This window comes from Poecilia formosa, unplaced genomic scaffold (assembly GCF_000485575.1).
Source record: "Poecilia formosa unplaced genomic scaffold, Poecilia_formosa-5.1.2 Scaffold121, whole genome shotgun sequence".
NCBI lineage: Eukaryota > Metazoa > Chordata > Actinopteri > Cyprinodontiformes > Poeciliidae > Poecilia > Poecilia formosa.
The window spans coordinates 722,948-739,266 of NW_006800060.1; the positions used below are offsets into that span (position 1 = coordinate 722,948).

At 35.2% G+C, this 16,319-nt stretch overlaps 1 protein-coding gene across 2 annotated transcripts in view; it reads left to right on the forward strand.

Moving 5' to 3' along the window:
- The window catches only part of cntn4 (contactin 4), a 225,229-nt gene that overhangs the window by 183,656 nt on the left and 25,254 nt on the right, over window positions 1–16,319 (forward strand). For both annotated transcript variants that reach the window (XM_016675770.1, XM_007560856.2), the window contains exon 12: window positions 9,462–9,589. In XM_016675770.1, the coding sequence (XP_016531256.1) occupies window positions 9,462–9,589 (128 nt within the window). The remainder of the gene's footprint in view (window positions 1–9,461; window positions 9,590–16,319) is intronic.

Consider the following 16,319-nt stretch of genomic DNA (forward strand, 5'->3'; position numbering starts at 1 on the left):
GTTTTTTGGCAGTGAGACATATTTCCGTTTTTTTTTTATTTTTTTTTTTTTTTTTTGGTTAATTTATTTTTTTTGAACAGACAAAAAAAACAATCAAGAAAAAAGAAAATTAAATAAAATAGAATGAAACAAACTTAATAAATAAAAACATAAAACAAATTATTCTGCCCATGTGACATGCAAATTTTATATTTTCTGTTCTAAAAGGAGCAGGTAGAAGATATAATATCTTATAATGTCCTGCCCTTTTTCTACTTGTCAATTTATGATCAGTTAACTTTCAGAACATCAAAAGAGACAACTTGTTTCCATTTTATATGATGTTTAACTATGTACAATTATTTACATACTATTTATATCATCAATTACATTATAGACTATTATTATATTATTATAGTCATCTTATATATCATATTTTGAAATAAGCTCTGTTTTAATTAGTTTTTTAAATTAGTTTGCATTTGTACTTTTTAACTCATCATTAAATCCATTCCAGAGATTTACTCCACACACAGATAAAAAAAAAAACTCTTCCTGGTTGTTCTAATCTGTTGTTTTTTAAAATATCCTTCACCTCTTAAATTATAACCACCCTGTCTGTCTTATTTCTGACCTTAAACATGAATTGTGAAGTTTTAAATATTACAAGGTCCCAGAATTTCAGTATATTTGTTTTGATAAATAACTGGTTTGTGTGTTCCCAATATCCCACTCTATGTAGTATTCGGATTGATTTGTTTTGTAAGACGTATAATGGCTGTAAATTTGTTTTGTATGTATTCCCCCAAATTTCCACACAATATGTTAAATGTGGTACAATGAGTGAGTTACATAGAATAAACAAAGATTTATAGTCCAGGACAAAACTAATTCCTCTTAGAACAGCAACACTTTGCTGTTCTATTTTAGATTTTACCAGGCTGATCTGTGGTTTCCAGCTAAATTTATCATCTAATATGACACCCAAAAATGTTATTTCATGTACTTGTTGTAAATCAACACTGTCAATTGATATTTTAATTGGATTATTTTCCTTTTTTTTATTGTTTCCGAATATTATGAATTTGGTTTTATCTAAATTTACTGATAATTTATTGTTTTTGAGCCAATGTTGTAATTTTTCCATTTCTGTGTTGACCACTTCTGAGTCGTTGAATGTTTTCTCCAGTACAGAAGATGCTTGTATCATCTGCAAATATAATGTATTTTATAAGGTTTGATACTTTGATTATGTCATTTATATACAAATTGAACAATTTGGGTCCCGGTACTGATCCCTGCGGAACTCCACAAGTTATGTTTAGTAAATCTGATTTCTGGCCATCTAATTCTACAAATTGTTTCCTTTCTTCAATGTAGCTTCTAATCCAGTTTAATGCCAGCCCTCTGTCATGATTCAGGCTTTGGTGAGGTGAGATGAGACGCAGGCAGGCCAGGATGAAGGTGAAAATGATGAATTTAATGATAAAGAGTCCACAGGGAAACAGACTTAGACGAGGGTGATACACGACGAGGATCCGATAAGGAACACTGACAACAGGTGGGACTAAATACACTGGGAGGGTAATCACAGGAATGACACACAGCTGGGATCAATCAAAACAACACAGAGACTCTGGAGAAAACAGGACTAGACAGACAGAAACTCGAACTCAAAACACAGAACCTAACACCCTCTAATTCCATACCTTTCCAGTTTTTTTAATAACATGTCATGATTGATGGTATCAAAAGCTTTTGTGAGATCCAGAAATACACCAATTGCAAATTTCCTTTTATCCAGANAAGACAGAAAAGACAATCAAGGAAAAAGAAAAGAAAATAAAATAGAATGAAACAAACTTAAGAAATAAAAATGTAAAACAAATTATTCTGCCCATGTGACATGCAAATTTTATATTTTCTGTTCTAAAAGGAGCAGGTAGAAGACATAATATCTTATAATGTCCTGCCCTTTTTCTACTTGTCAATTTATAATCAATTAACTTTCAGAACATCAAAAGAGACAACTTGTTTCCATTTTATATGATGTTTAACTATGTACAATTTTTTTAAATACTATTTATATCATCAATTACATTATAGACTATTATTATATTATTATAGTCATCTTACATATCATATTTTGAAATAAGCTCTGTTTTAATTAGTTTGCATTTGTACTTTTTTTTAACTCATCATTAAATCCATTCCAGACATTTACTCCACACACAGATAAAAAAAACTCTTCCTGGTTGTTCTAATATGTTGTTTTTTAAAATATCCTTCACCTCTTAAATTATAACCACCCTCTCTGTCACCAAACATTTCCTGTATATTGTGTGGAAGTTCTTATTTCTGACCTTAACCATGAATTGTGAAGTTTTAAATATTACAAGGTCCCAGAATTTCAGTTTATTTGTTTTGATAAATAACTCTATGTAGTATTTGGATTGATTTTTTTTTGTAAGACGTATAATGGCTGTAAATTTGTTTTGTATGTATTCCCCCAAATTTCCACACAATATGTTAAATGTGGTACAATGAGTGTGTTACATAGAATAAACAAAGATTTATAGTCCAGGACAAAACTAATTCCTCTTAGAACAGCAACACTTTTGGCTATTTTAGATTTTACTAGGCTGATCTGTGGTTTCCAGCTAAATTTATCGTCTAATATGACATCCAAGAATTTTATTTCATGTACTTGTTGTAAATCAACACTGTCAATTGATATTTTAATTGGATTATTTTCCTTTTTTTATTGTTTCCGAATATTATGAATTTGGTTTTATCTTAATTTACTGATAATTTATTGTTTTTGAGCCAATGTTGTAATTTTTCCATTTCTGTGTTGACCACTTCTGAGAGTCGTTGAATGTTTTCTCCAGTACAGAAGATACTTGTATCATCTGCAAATATAATGTATTTTATAAGGTTTGATACTTTGACTATGTCGTTTATATACAAATTGAACAATTTGGGTCCCAGTACTGATCCCTGCGGAACTCCACAAGTTATGTTTAGTAAATCTGATTTCTGGCCATCTAATTCTACAAATTGTTTCCTTTCTCCAATGTAGCTTCTAATCCAGTTTAATGCCAGCCCTCTAATTTCCAGTTTTTTTAATAACATGTCATGATTGATGGTATCAAAAGCTTTTTTGAGATCCAGAAATACACCAATTGCAAATTTCCTTTTATCCAGATTGTCTATAATTTCTTCTGTTAACGCCATCAGTGCCATTGAAGTTGATCGGTTTTCTCTGAAACCATATTGACAATCTGTCAGAATGTTTTGCTTTTCAATAAAATTATCTAACCTTTTACTAAAAACTTTTTCTAGTATTTTTGAAAATTGACAAAGAAGGGACACAGGTCTATAATTATTAATAATATGTTTATCACCAGATTTAAATAGATGAAAAACCTTTGCATAACCTCATTGCATTTGGAAATGTTCCAGTAATAAATGACAAGTTGCAGATGTAAGTCAGCGGGTCTGCAATATCATCAATTATCTTTTTTATAAGTGACATGTTAATTTCATTCCAGTCCATTGATTTTTTTATTGTTACATTGATTAACTATTTCCTTAATTTCAATTTTGTCTACAGGTTTCAGGTACATAGATGATGCATTTTGTTTTATACAAATTTACAGTGTATCCACATCCAGTGGGTTTGATTTATTTATTTGTTCAGCTAACTTAGGCCCTACATTTACAAAATATTTATTAAATCCATTTACTATCTCAACTATTTCATTCAGGGTTTTGTCATTATAAATAATGTATTTAGGGTGAATAGTATTAGAAGAATTCTTTCTTATCAAGCTTTGTAAAGTTTTCCAAATTCCTTCAATATTTTGTTTATTATTTTCTAATATTCTAGAATAATATTCTTTTTTTACATTTTCTCATAATAATAGTTAATTTATTTTTATAAGTTTTGTATTTTTGCTCTGCTTCAAGCATTTTATATTTTATAAATTGTTTATATAGATTATTCTTTTTCTTACATGTGTTTTGTAATCTTTTTAGTAATCCATGGCTTATATTTGTGTGTTTTTTTGCCTGTAATTACAAGGTACAGTTGGACAGTTTTATTGTAAAATGCTTTAAATATTTTGATAAATATCTCTAAAGCTTTATCAATATTTTTTTCTTCATAGAACACTTTCCAGTTCTCTGCTTGTAACTCGTTTCTTAATGCTCTTATTGAGTCTTCTGATATTATTCTTTTGTATGTGATGTTGGTGACCTCATTTATTTTTCTGGAAACCTCTTCTAGGATAACAGATGGTCACTGATATCATTTATAATAAGTCCACTTCTCAATTTACTTTCCATGTAATTAGTAAATATTTTGTCAATCAGGGTTGAACTGTGTGTTGTTATTCTACTTGGTTTAGTAATTAGTGGATATAAACCTAAAATATGCATAGTATCGATAAATTTAGCTGTACTTTTAACCTTGTTTGGATTCACCATGTCAATATTAAAGTCTCCACAGATGAAAATGACCCTTTGATAAATCTTAGCAAAAAATGTTTCCATGTAATTTGTACATGATGTTTACAAATTACATGGAATTTAATTTGAATTACATATCACTAAAAACGATTAATAATAAAAACTACGGACAGACAGATTAGGAAATTCTCCTTTTTTGTGTCTGCGTGTGGACATTGGAGGCCTGAGATTTTGAGGTAAAAGCTTAACAGCCTGCAAAAAATCATGTGGTGCTGACGTGTGACTGTTGTTACCTTTTGGCCATGAATGGAGGAAAGATGGCCACTATCAGAGAGGTGCTGATTGTTCCATTGGCTCAGACGTTTTTTTGCACGTTTGCTTTTACAAGATATGTTGAGTAGCAAAGGAAAAAGAGCGCTTGGAGGTCAGCTATTTTCCACCAACTATCCCTCCCAGTCAAGGAACATTGTTGTTCAATTATCACATACTGGCTTTTATCACAAGTCCCAGTCGACAGGCTTGTGTTTTATTAACTTTATATTCTGTAGTTCAATCTATATATCTGTTCACACAAATGGATCTCCTGACACCATGTTTAATTCCAAAAACAAAGTCATGGTTGTTTTGAAGCATTGTTATTGTCTGACCTTGGTTTTACCTTTGCCCTACACTGCCTCCTATGGACTTGGCATGTTTAAAGTGTAGTTCAGTGCATTTGTACGGATGAGCACTTTTCTTCAACCGATATTTGAAGAACTATCGGTAAAAAGACCATTTTTAAAAAGTAACTTTAACAAAGCAGTGAGAAAACACAGACTGTGATTGAAGAGACTTTGTTCCTAAAATGTACACATAGCCTTTATTTTAAAAGGTCTTTTAAAACAAAGACACATAGCCGAGTCTTTTTAAAACAAAGACTCTCCTATGTGGACTAGGCCTTAGCCTTCAGCGCTGCCGTCTAGGGTTCGAGTTCCAACCTTGGGACATTTGTTGCATGTTTTCCCTCTCTGCTCATTCCCTGTTTGCTGCAAATAAAGGCCACTAATTCCAGAAAACCCTTTATTTAAATTTCAACAATTTCCCCCGACCTGTCTGCTGTGTTCCTTGGTCTTCAGGTGCATCATGGTAAAGCAGGGTAAATGCAAACGTTTGCCACACTTTTCAGATTTCTCTTTTTTCTTAAAAAAAACAACAACTTGAAAACCATGTACCCTATGGACTTAACATTAACATAATGTTAAGTTATTAACATTAACATAATGTTACTGTTAAGTCATTAACATTAACATAATGTTAATGTTAAGTCCATACATTAACATTATGGACTTTGTATTGTATGTATTGTTAAACTTAAAAACCATGTAAAAAAAAAAAAAAAAAAACTTGAAAACCACTGTTTACTCTTACAGTGTCCTCTGTATGTTGTTAGCCTGTCACATGGAATCCCAGTGAAATGCATTTCATGTTGTACTTGTGAATGGTCAAAATGTGAAAAAGTTCATGATCTACACTTTTGCAAGGAACTGTATGTGTATGTGTCTGCATGTGTGTGTGTGTGTAGGTGTGTGTGTGTGTGTGTGTACATTTAGACACTAAAGCAAGGCATGTTTATTCACTTAGTGTAACATTTTCTAAAGCTATATATGTATTTTTGTTACTGTATCCTTATTTTTGCCTTTTGTGGCTATATTAGTTTTAAAACGAATTCTCTTTCCCATTTCACTTTTTCTACAACAACCCTTGGTGTGCCAGTCAGTGGCGCAAAAAATGGGCATGTAGCGCATGCAACACATAGGGGCGCTGCACCAGAGTGGGCGTCAAAACCCCGTATGGAGGGGGCGGTGCCCCGATGATGCCTTTGCATACACTTCACTGCGCCCTTACACTCCTTCACCTCGCGCACATGTAAATGTAGCAAGTTTTACCTTCCACATGTCTTCATCTCGGGGGGGTAAGCATACGGTCGCTCATACGGATAGAGCGACCGCATGTTTTCTACACTCCTTCATCCTTACGTACCTTCCTTTGGAGGTGGTCATGGAATGTTCCATATCACCACTTCAGTTAATCCAACTCATTACATTGTGTAAGATAAAAATAAGAAAACAATGACGAACATATTCAGATCAGATTCTGATTCAAAAACATTAACAGTATAATTCAGCTCAATTATAAAACATAGAGCATAACATGCTAAATGAAAGATCGGTGAAATAATAGTAAAGGAAGTATCAAAGTTTTATTTTGTGTATTGAGTGTATCAACATTTTAATCTAGCAACAACAGATAAAGTTTATAAAATACCTCTTTCTTTTTATTAGAAGTGCACTGCTGGTCAGAAGTCTACAAACATTCATCATAGCCTTGAATGCCACATTGACTTTGGACATTTATTGAAGAATTTGATTTTTTATTTTTTTTTTCAGGGTGAAAGGTGATGCAACAGTTTTTATTTTTATGTTTTTTTAACCCTCAGCAAATCTCTTTCATAGTCTGGTTGGATATCTAGCGTGTTTGTGGGCAGAAGTCCTAGAGTTAATTTAGATTGATTGGCTTTCTGTCACAGAAATTGAACCCACAGTTTGTCAGAAGAGCTGAAATCAGTTGTTTTCCAGAAACTTTGTTAACTTACTTTATCTGTCCAAAATCAGTTTTGATGTTTGGTTGGGGTCACTGTTCTGCTGGACACCCACCTGTATCCAAGTTTCAACCATCCCAGAAGAAGTTAAAGAATTTGAAGTTGGGCCTGTTACTTCAGTCACTCTATGCTTAGGAAGGATCTAACCAAACAGAGCTGCTCTGTTTGGTTAGATCCTTCTGGGTCCATGAAGTTTGCTAACTTGCGATGGGCTCCGCTAGCAAAAATATTAGTTCCACTAAGTCTAAAGCACTAATCATAAACATTAGGTCTGTTAATGTAGCACACCAACATTGTATTTAGTGGAAGCTATTGCTAAAGCGCTAACTTCAATTCAAATCAGTCCTGGAAAGACTACAACCCTCAATTACCAATTTAACTTTGATATTATAATTTACATTTTCTATTATACCTTAAATATTACATTTATGTTTTTATCTTGTTCCCCAATATCTGTGTTTTACTTTATTTGAAAAATTAGCTCTGCTATTAGCGTATTAGCATATTGGCATATTAGCAGTTGTGTGCGTACCATTGAGTTTTTGACATGAAAATTTGTTTAATCTGTCTTGTTTAGGGAAGAGTTTAATAGACCTTTGTTTCAGGGTACTAAATTATTTGTGTTTTGACAGGTTTAATGTGTTTAAGTGTTTATCTGTCAAACATTCCCTCTCTTGGTTGATTTCATAACAAAAAGATTTAGTTTGAGTTGGAGTTTGCTTGTGATGAATGATTTAACTTTGCAGTTTGAAGCCATGCGGAAAAATACTAAAGTGCCTCAGAACTCTGAAATCCTGAGTGCCATCCGACAGCGGATGGCTCCGTTTTCTTTGACTCCCTCAACTATGTTCATAAGTAAACGCAGCAATTTTCCAGCCTCACATCATTCCCCTCCACACAGGCCCTCTCCCCCCGTACAATCAGGCTGAGGACGTTTTATGTTTACAGCTTGCAGAATCAGCAGAGCGTTTCAGATAATTAAAATTCAACGTGCTTTGATGATTTCCCACAGTACCTTGCTTTCAAGGGCACATTTTCCACTCCTGCATGTTATTTTGAAAATGTCAACTTTTGTTGAGGCCTTTTGACCTTCTTTGAAGCACTTGTGGTCATTGCATAAAGGGCAGGAAGCCACTTTTGTCCCAGATATCTCATAGCTACATGCTGAATTAATCAGCCCTGAAAATGCGAGGCTGTATTTTATATTCTGCATCTGAGAAAAAGTAGAAATGAATTAAAAATCTGAAAAATGTGGAATCTTGAGTATTGTGTTTTTGCCGCAAGCTGCTTCAAATTTCTGAACATTATGACAATTGTTGGTCTAATCCAATCTTGGGTATTGGAACAGTTCCTAATCAAAGTTCTGATCAGATCCTTGATCCTGATTGTTTCTGTTTTATGAAAACTGCAGCACATTTCTTATTAGCACATCAAAACAGACTTACTCCTACAGCACCTCATTGTGTCAGTCGATGACAAAAAAAGGTTATGAACTTTTTTCATTCATGCATAAATGAATGAAAAAAGTTCATATCTTTGTGTTTTATACTGTATGTGAAAATGCCGCAGGTGGTGAGTCCTGTGCTGTCACGGTATTTCCCTACATTTGAATATGCAGCTTTGTTTTCCTACAGTAATACACAAATGAATGTGGCATTTTCCAAACCGGTTACCATGGAAATGTTTTCATCCATATTAGTTTTGTGTTTGCGTGTTGACGGGAAAACAGAGATTTAGGGTCACACACATTACAGTCTTTGACAAATAATATATCCACATACTTACATGACATGATTCATCTTGTGTTTTATTAACTTTATTTATTTAAAGTTAATAAATAAAAACTACTATTTAAAGTAGTTCAAGTTATATATCTGAACCTCCTAGCACCATGTTTAACTCCTAACAGGAAGTCATGGTTGTTTTGAAGCTATTTGATTGGCTGACAGGTTTTAGCTTTGTGCTACACTGCCCCCTGTGGGTTTGGCATGTTAAAAAACAACATTCAAGGGGATTTTGTGGAAGTTCATGTGGATGAAAACTTTTCTGAAACTGATCTGATCTAATTTTTTTAAACAAAGTGGCGGAGATATTGGCTGCAGCTACGTGTGTATAAGGCCATTATGAAAAACACTGGCCAGTATTTTTGATGTTCCTGTTGCTCTCTTGTGGTTTTTCTCTGTTTTAGCTTTAAAAAAGATAACTGACCAGTTTTTCTGTCCTGAAAACCATCACGATGTTTCACTGCGGCAATGGTTTGTCAATGATTTGCAGTGTTTTAGTGTATGGAAAAAATAATTTTAATCTCAAGCATAAATCTTACCAAGATAAATAACATTAATAGTACTAATATTCTCTTTTTTAACCACAGGGTCTCCATCCTGGACAATGGCAGCCTTCGGATATGGAACGTAACCAAACTGGACGCCGGCCTCTACACCTGCGTTGCAAGAAACCAGTTTGGAGTGGCGAGCAGCACAGGAAGTGTTACAGTAAAAGGTATTTCCGTGTTCCTCCATTTGATCACCGTCTCTCTTTTTCAGCCCGTTCAACAGAGACCCTGACCCTGCCAAGGAGTAGACACGTGTTTGAAATGAATGTTTTCTTAGCTTTTGGCAGCGAGTGGACCCGCACCATGTTTCGTTTCAGCTGTTTGAAAAACTAAACCAAAGTGTTTGAAAGGATAAATAAAAAATGACCAGAGCTGAATGAAGCATCCAGTCACTGCCCTCTGATAAAGCACGAAGGGAGAAGGACTTTTTTTTCTTTCTTTCTCTCCTCCCCGCCCCCGCACCTCCGTGTCGTCGTTACTGGGTGAGACACAGACGCATCGGCTGCTGTTTGTGTTTGTGGAGATGCTGAAGCGGTTCAGCTCCCTGCCTCGGCGCCTCTGGCTCTGTCAGAGGATATGCGGTGTGAGGAAGTCCTTGTGCCTTTTGATCATCTGGGCGGTGGATTGCATTTCTGCTCCGGTGTTATGGTGTTATGACTTATTACACTTCATTAAAAATGAATGTGAGCCGGGTATAGAGTGCAGCGCGTTGGGCGGTTTTATTCGGTGCACGTGGCTGTTTTTCATGTCCTATTTCCACAGGGGGAAGGTGTTCTGGCCTCCTTGGCTTCCTGGGGGACTTGCTGACTTATTCGCTGAACTGTACCCTCACTGTGACCCTATTTGCACGGTTCACTTGTGTTATTGTTATTTCTTCTGTGTTGACCTTCCTTGTTGGCAGGCTTGCGTAGATTTATGGAATTATTGATCTTCAGTATATTGGCCTCGAGGAGGAAAGACCAGGCTTTCACATTCAGAAAGGTTTTTGTATAGATTTTCACGAGGAAACTGTTTGGTGATAATGACGTTCTATAATTTACAATGTCATGAAAACGTTTAAGAATTTTACAAGTGAAGTTTTTATGTGTTGTATTTATTCCCCAGGATCACAGAAGGATTTATTTAAAGCATTTATTTTTAATCATTTTGACAACTTACGTTGAAAAAAACTCAAGACTTGAATTACATAAGACCAACAAAGAGAGGATTTTAAATACAGAAACCTTCTGTTAAAATAACCATTTAATATTTGTACTGTTAATTTTAATTCAGAAGAAGAAGAATTAAAATCTTCTGCCCAGATTCCTCGATGACGTCATTGTATCAGCTGAGCCACAAACACAAACGCTTACAATCATAACAACATTGATTAGACGAACAAACTAATGAAGCTGACATCACACATAATAAAATCACAAACCGAAATCCAGTCCAATATTTACGTCACTACACAGACATCGACACACAAAGACAAACTTACGGGGAAGCATTTTACCGACGCACCGTTCCCCGAAGACAGCATCATGGGTAACCCCGGAGCGACCTGAAGTTAAGGTTCTGGGTCCTATACTTTTAAAGGAAAGGCATGTTTTCCTTCTCTGCTGCATTCAGATTAGGGGACTGTCCTTAGCTAAGTTCATTTAAAAATAGTTGACCATGTTCCAGTAAAAGCTTGTTTTTTTAAGATCAAAGTAGTGTTATTTTCTTTTGAGTGGGGTGATGTTTTTTATTACCCTGTCCTGAGAGGAAGCTCTACTCTGGCGACAAGATCAGATTGTTTTTACAACTCCAGCTGTTAAAAACCCTATCAGCTCAGCCAAGGGTTAAACACACAAAGACTCCTATGTGGAGAGAGTTTTCGACCCCCTCATGATGCCTGATCAGGTCACAGAAAAACTAGCTGTGTTTTAAATTATAGAGAACTAATATTTTAATTCAACTTAGTGTATTGTGTTTCAATAGAAATATCTTATATACGAGATTACGCTGACTGAACCATGGACATAATTTGGAGCCGAATTTTCTTATTTAAAACACTATTAATTTTGTCTAATATTTTTAACATATAATCAAGTCTAAAAAGTAGCATATTTTAAATTTATTTTCTTAACAGTAGCCTACCAATACATTCAAAGCATCTATTTTTCTAAAAAATAAATTTCTACACCAAACTTTTATTCTTACACCTTTTCATCACTATGCTGGAATACAGCACAGTAATCAGACAGCTTCCTTATGGCTAACCCTGCTTAAATGTTGCTGACCACCTGGTGAACAACTGTCAAGTCAACAGACTCCTTGTGTGGTCCTACCATTTAGATAACAGTGCATTTCTAAACTTAAAAAAACTATTTTATTGGTCCTCTGCAGTGGTTGGCACAGGTAACTAAAAAGTTAGTTGCACTTGCCATAAAGCTAATATTAACTTTTGCTAAAGCTTTACACCAATGCGGTATTTAGCAGAAGCTAACGCTAAATGGCTAAAGCACCAGCTTCAATTATGTTGCTATCCAGCATGTGTTAATAGCTGTGTTTCCATTACAAACTTTATCAATATCTGCCATGTGAACCAGGCATTAAAGAATTCATAACAGTGATAAGCAAAACGTCAACTGAACATTTACAAAGCAGCCAAATAAATTAGCGCTAATTTTGGAGAAGCTAAGTGCGTTAAACATTTTCAAAGTTAGCAAAAGCACTAATTGAAAAATTAGCTCCAGTGCTAGCACATTACTGGATTAGCAGAAGTGGTCTATGGTATTTATTAAGAAAGTGAATCTTAGCTTTTCATTAGCTCAAAGCTGCTTTGAAATAAACAGTTGAAATACACAATTCTGTATTTAATACATTCATGTTAGACAATTTTCTTTGTGAATATAATTGCTCAAATAAATTAACGTAACTGATATTCTGATTCACCTATTTTCTTTTGTAACAATAAATTCTTGCATGTTTCAGAGCGATCAAACTTGCCTTTTCATCTCTTGAGTTTTGTGACCAGGTTGCATGTTGTAGATATAAACCTGTAAACAGACTGTAAAATCCCCCCTTTTTTATTCTCCACCTGAGAGAACATGTCTGAGCATAACTGCACCTGAACATCCAGCTCTTATTGATTCTCCATCTTTAGGGAAAGGACATACAAAAGTCAAAGAAAAAAAATCCATTAAAATGATTCCTAAAAAATTAAAAATCCCTGGCCTATATGCTTAAAATTGATGTAAGCTTTCCATCATTCTCTGGAGTAAAATGATTTTTTTCTATATAAAGTCAGAGCTTTCTTCTTGTGGGGTTTATGATTTTTGTTCCAAGGTTCAGTACATTTAATAGTCTTTCTTCTTCGGTCTATAAAATCCTGTGAAATGCAGTGTCAATACCACAGTAGCCTGCTATAATAGAACTTTTTTTTTCTCCAATTATCCACGTCGTTTCTATAAAAAGGTGTTTTTAATTGACTTCTCCCTACAAGCAAGCAAAAAAATAATAAACTTAAAAAATAATTTTATTTATGTCCATATGAATAACTCCAAGAAGAATATTGCACTTTGTATCTCTACATTAGTTCTTTTTACTGAAGAACACATCACATAATGGAATTTTAAATAAGTCCCAACAGGCGCATTCTTCTGCAAATCACCATCAAGGCATGTTTCCATTTTCTGTTGAAGTATAAAAGGTAAAATCCATCTATTATGAATGCTTAAAAGTCAGCAGCAGTTGAGGATTTTAAGAGCGCTCAGAGTGCATCATGCTGCTCATTTACGTGGATGCCCAACAACAGAAATTTTCACAAGCCTTTACTCAATTGAGTTAACAGTGTAGAAATTGATCTGTATGAGTGCAACTTCGGTTTCTGGAGTTTATGTGACAGAGTAGCAAACAGCAAATGGATTGAACTTAAAGCAGGCTTTTTTAGTTACATTGACGTCTCAAGCTGTTCCCGCTCATACCATAGAAAATATGAATTTGATGGTTTTTAAATAAATCTGAAAAGTGCGGCATACATTGGTATTCAGACATATTTGACTGTTCTTTCCAAAATAACTGTCAGAATAGACGCAAAGTGTCTGTGAACATCAATTTTCAAGCATAACCTCTCAGATTCTGAAAGTATATTTAGCTCTTTGTAATTCTGTGATCATATAATATAAATCAACATACCCCAGCAATTTCTCACACTGATACATATTTGTGTTTATTCCAAATTTTCTGCAAAAATTGTCAACAATATTTTTGACAACTTAAGTGACTGCCAACAATCATCTGCAGGTGGCAATATTTCTGACTTCCACTACACTGGAAGTAAGGTCACATCTGCAAGTTCGCAGCCAACTACAATCACTCCACTGCCAGCGTATACTGTGTAGGCATCCACCTGAGAAATGTAGCGCGTGTGCTCCTTCACCTTCACGTACCTTCCTTCGGGTGGGGGCGCCAATTTATGTGTTCACATCCACCTGAATAATTTGTAGTTGTGACCCTGGGTAAGCCCCTTTAACATACAAGTTGTTATGGCAATCAAAGTAAAGGGGGTAAAAACAAATGGTGGCATTTTTCTTTAGTACAAACTTTCAAAGTATAAATTTTTGATGAGACACTGTAGACTTTAACTGTTTTCTTTTGCCCTTCCTTAGACGTGAGTGAAAGCGGTTGATTCTGTCACCTCTTCTAAAGGTGGACGGCTGTTGTTGTCATCTTGCCGTAGCCAGTCATCCCGGTTATTCTCTCGTTCCTCCTGTAAAATGCGTCTTTTATTCGATGGCCTCGCCCGTTTCCTTCCAACCGCCGCATGTTAAAGACACTTTCTGCTGCCGATGTACAAATGTTTTCTTTATATGATCTGTCACAGCTCATATTGTTTGCTAGACGGGACGGGGTAATTTATACGCGCCACTTCATTGAGGATTGCAAACCTGTTTAGCGGGAGGGAATTTGTGTAGTGGGATCAGCCCTTATGGGAGATGACAGTAGTTTATTCAAATTGACTTTGGTGATATGAATGCCGGAGGGGAGGGAAAAAAGAAATACCTGTCAAATAGCGTTCGGTGTCTTCTTGTTGTGAATCAGCCACCTAGCAAAGCAGCGGCGGGGCAGATGAGCCCCGTTAATGTTGCCATTATCGCAACACTGGGGGGATATTAGCAGATTAATTGCTCTTGATTATGGATGTGCTCCCTGAATTTTGATCACAGCAGAGCGGGAGCTGTTGCAATTAGGACGGCTGCCGATCACTGCGTTTGGCCAATGGAGTTCAGAAGTTGTGAGATCGCATCGCGTTCGCTTTTTGTTCACTCCTCTGGACCATGAAGGCAATTAATCTCCACAAGCGCCGTGACACATTGTGTTTGCAACTTACGTTAGAGAATATTCCTCGCTCTATCAGATCCTTGTTGCATTGTGTTCCAGCTGTATTCAAAGATCTAATCGCTTTCTAACCAGTAATATGGCTCCACAAAACTCTTTTTTTTTTTTTTTTTTTTTTTTTTTAAGCCGGCTGCCTCCAGCACCACCATGAGGTTTGTAAACGGGGCTTTTGAATCTGAACCGCAGAGAAATGATTCACAGGAAAGATCTCCTCTCAGGAGTATTTGTAATTGCTGCTTTACCTTATCATCCAGTGCTATGATCAGGTCAGATTTTTAATTTCTCATCAGTTTATGGACAATCACCTTCAAATAGTGCTGCTCTCACCACCAGGCAAACTGGGGAAACGCTCCTGTGGGTCAGTGGCTCATCATCAGGTTTCTGACCAGGCAGGCGTCTGTCTACAGTCTTTCTCTCTGTCATGGTGTGTTTAGGAGTGTGCCGCATGTGTTTGCTCTGGCAGTTCACAGCATGCTGAAAACATAAATCCAGACAGACTGTTTTTGAACTGTTGAAGCCTTGGATGAAATGGCCACTCTGATTGTTTGCTTAACCGATAGGAACCACTTCTGGTGTTTCTTTTACTCTAATGAGGCTTGTTGAGCATCATTGAGTTCAGAGCCTGCATCACTTAGACAGATGGGCAAAAGTGTAGAGAAAACTGGATCAAATATGAAAGCAATGAGTACGCTCTAGCAAACAGCTGTAGATACTACATCTGCAATTATGTTCAACATTCATAAAGGGCATGAATTTTATATCAGCTTTAGACTTCATATAAAAAGTTTTTGAACACACATTTCAACCATTTTTAAAGGCAAGAATAATTTTCCAAACCAATTGCCTCATAAGAATCAAGAACTCCAACATATAAAAACAAATTAAGTTGCATTGTATGATTTAAGTATTGCAAACCAAAAATAACTTGATCGATTTTGTTTAGTTTTACATAAACTAAATAGCAAAGACAACTTGACATTATAAGTTATAAGCAAATAAGCTATTTGATCAAGACTTTTTCATGGTAAATATTCCTAAACTGATTTGAAGAGATTCTCAGTAAACGTCTTTGTTTTTGCCTCCATCACCAACAACAGCATTATGTTTGTTGACCAGAGGAAGAGCTACTGAGTGTGCTACATTGCAGCGTTCGATTACAGTCATTTTTATAACCATAGAATTTAGTTCACAAATTTTGAATCTTGACATTTCGATAACTCAGACATTATACTTGAGTTATAGAACTCAAATATAATGTACTGTGGATGTTTTGTGGATGCAAAACATCCACAGTACTATTAGGAAAAATGTGCTTCTAGCAAGATGTACAGAAAAAAATATTTTATGGCCATCAGCAAAGTCCTGGTAAACATCTACCCAGCTTTTAAATGCACTGCGCATATTTTCAGTACAGTTAAAAATATGTGCAATGCATATTTTTAACTATTTAAAAATAGAGTTAAAAATAGTATGTTAGTATGTTATGTTATGTTATGTTATGTTATGTTATGTTATGTTATGTTATGTTATGTT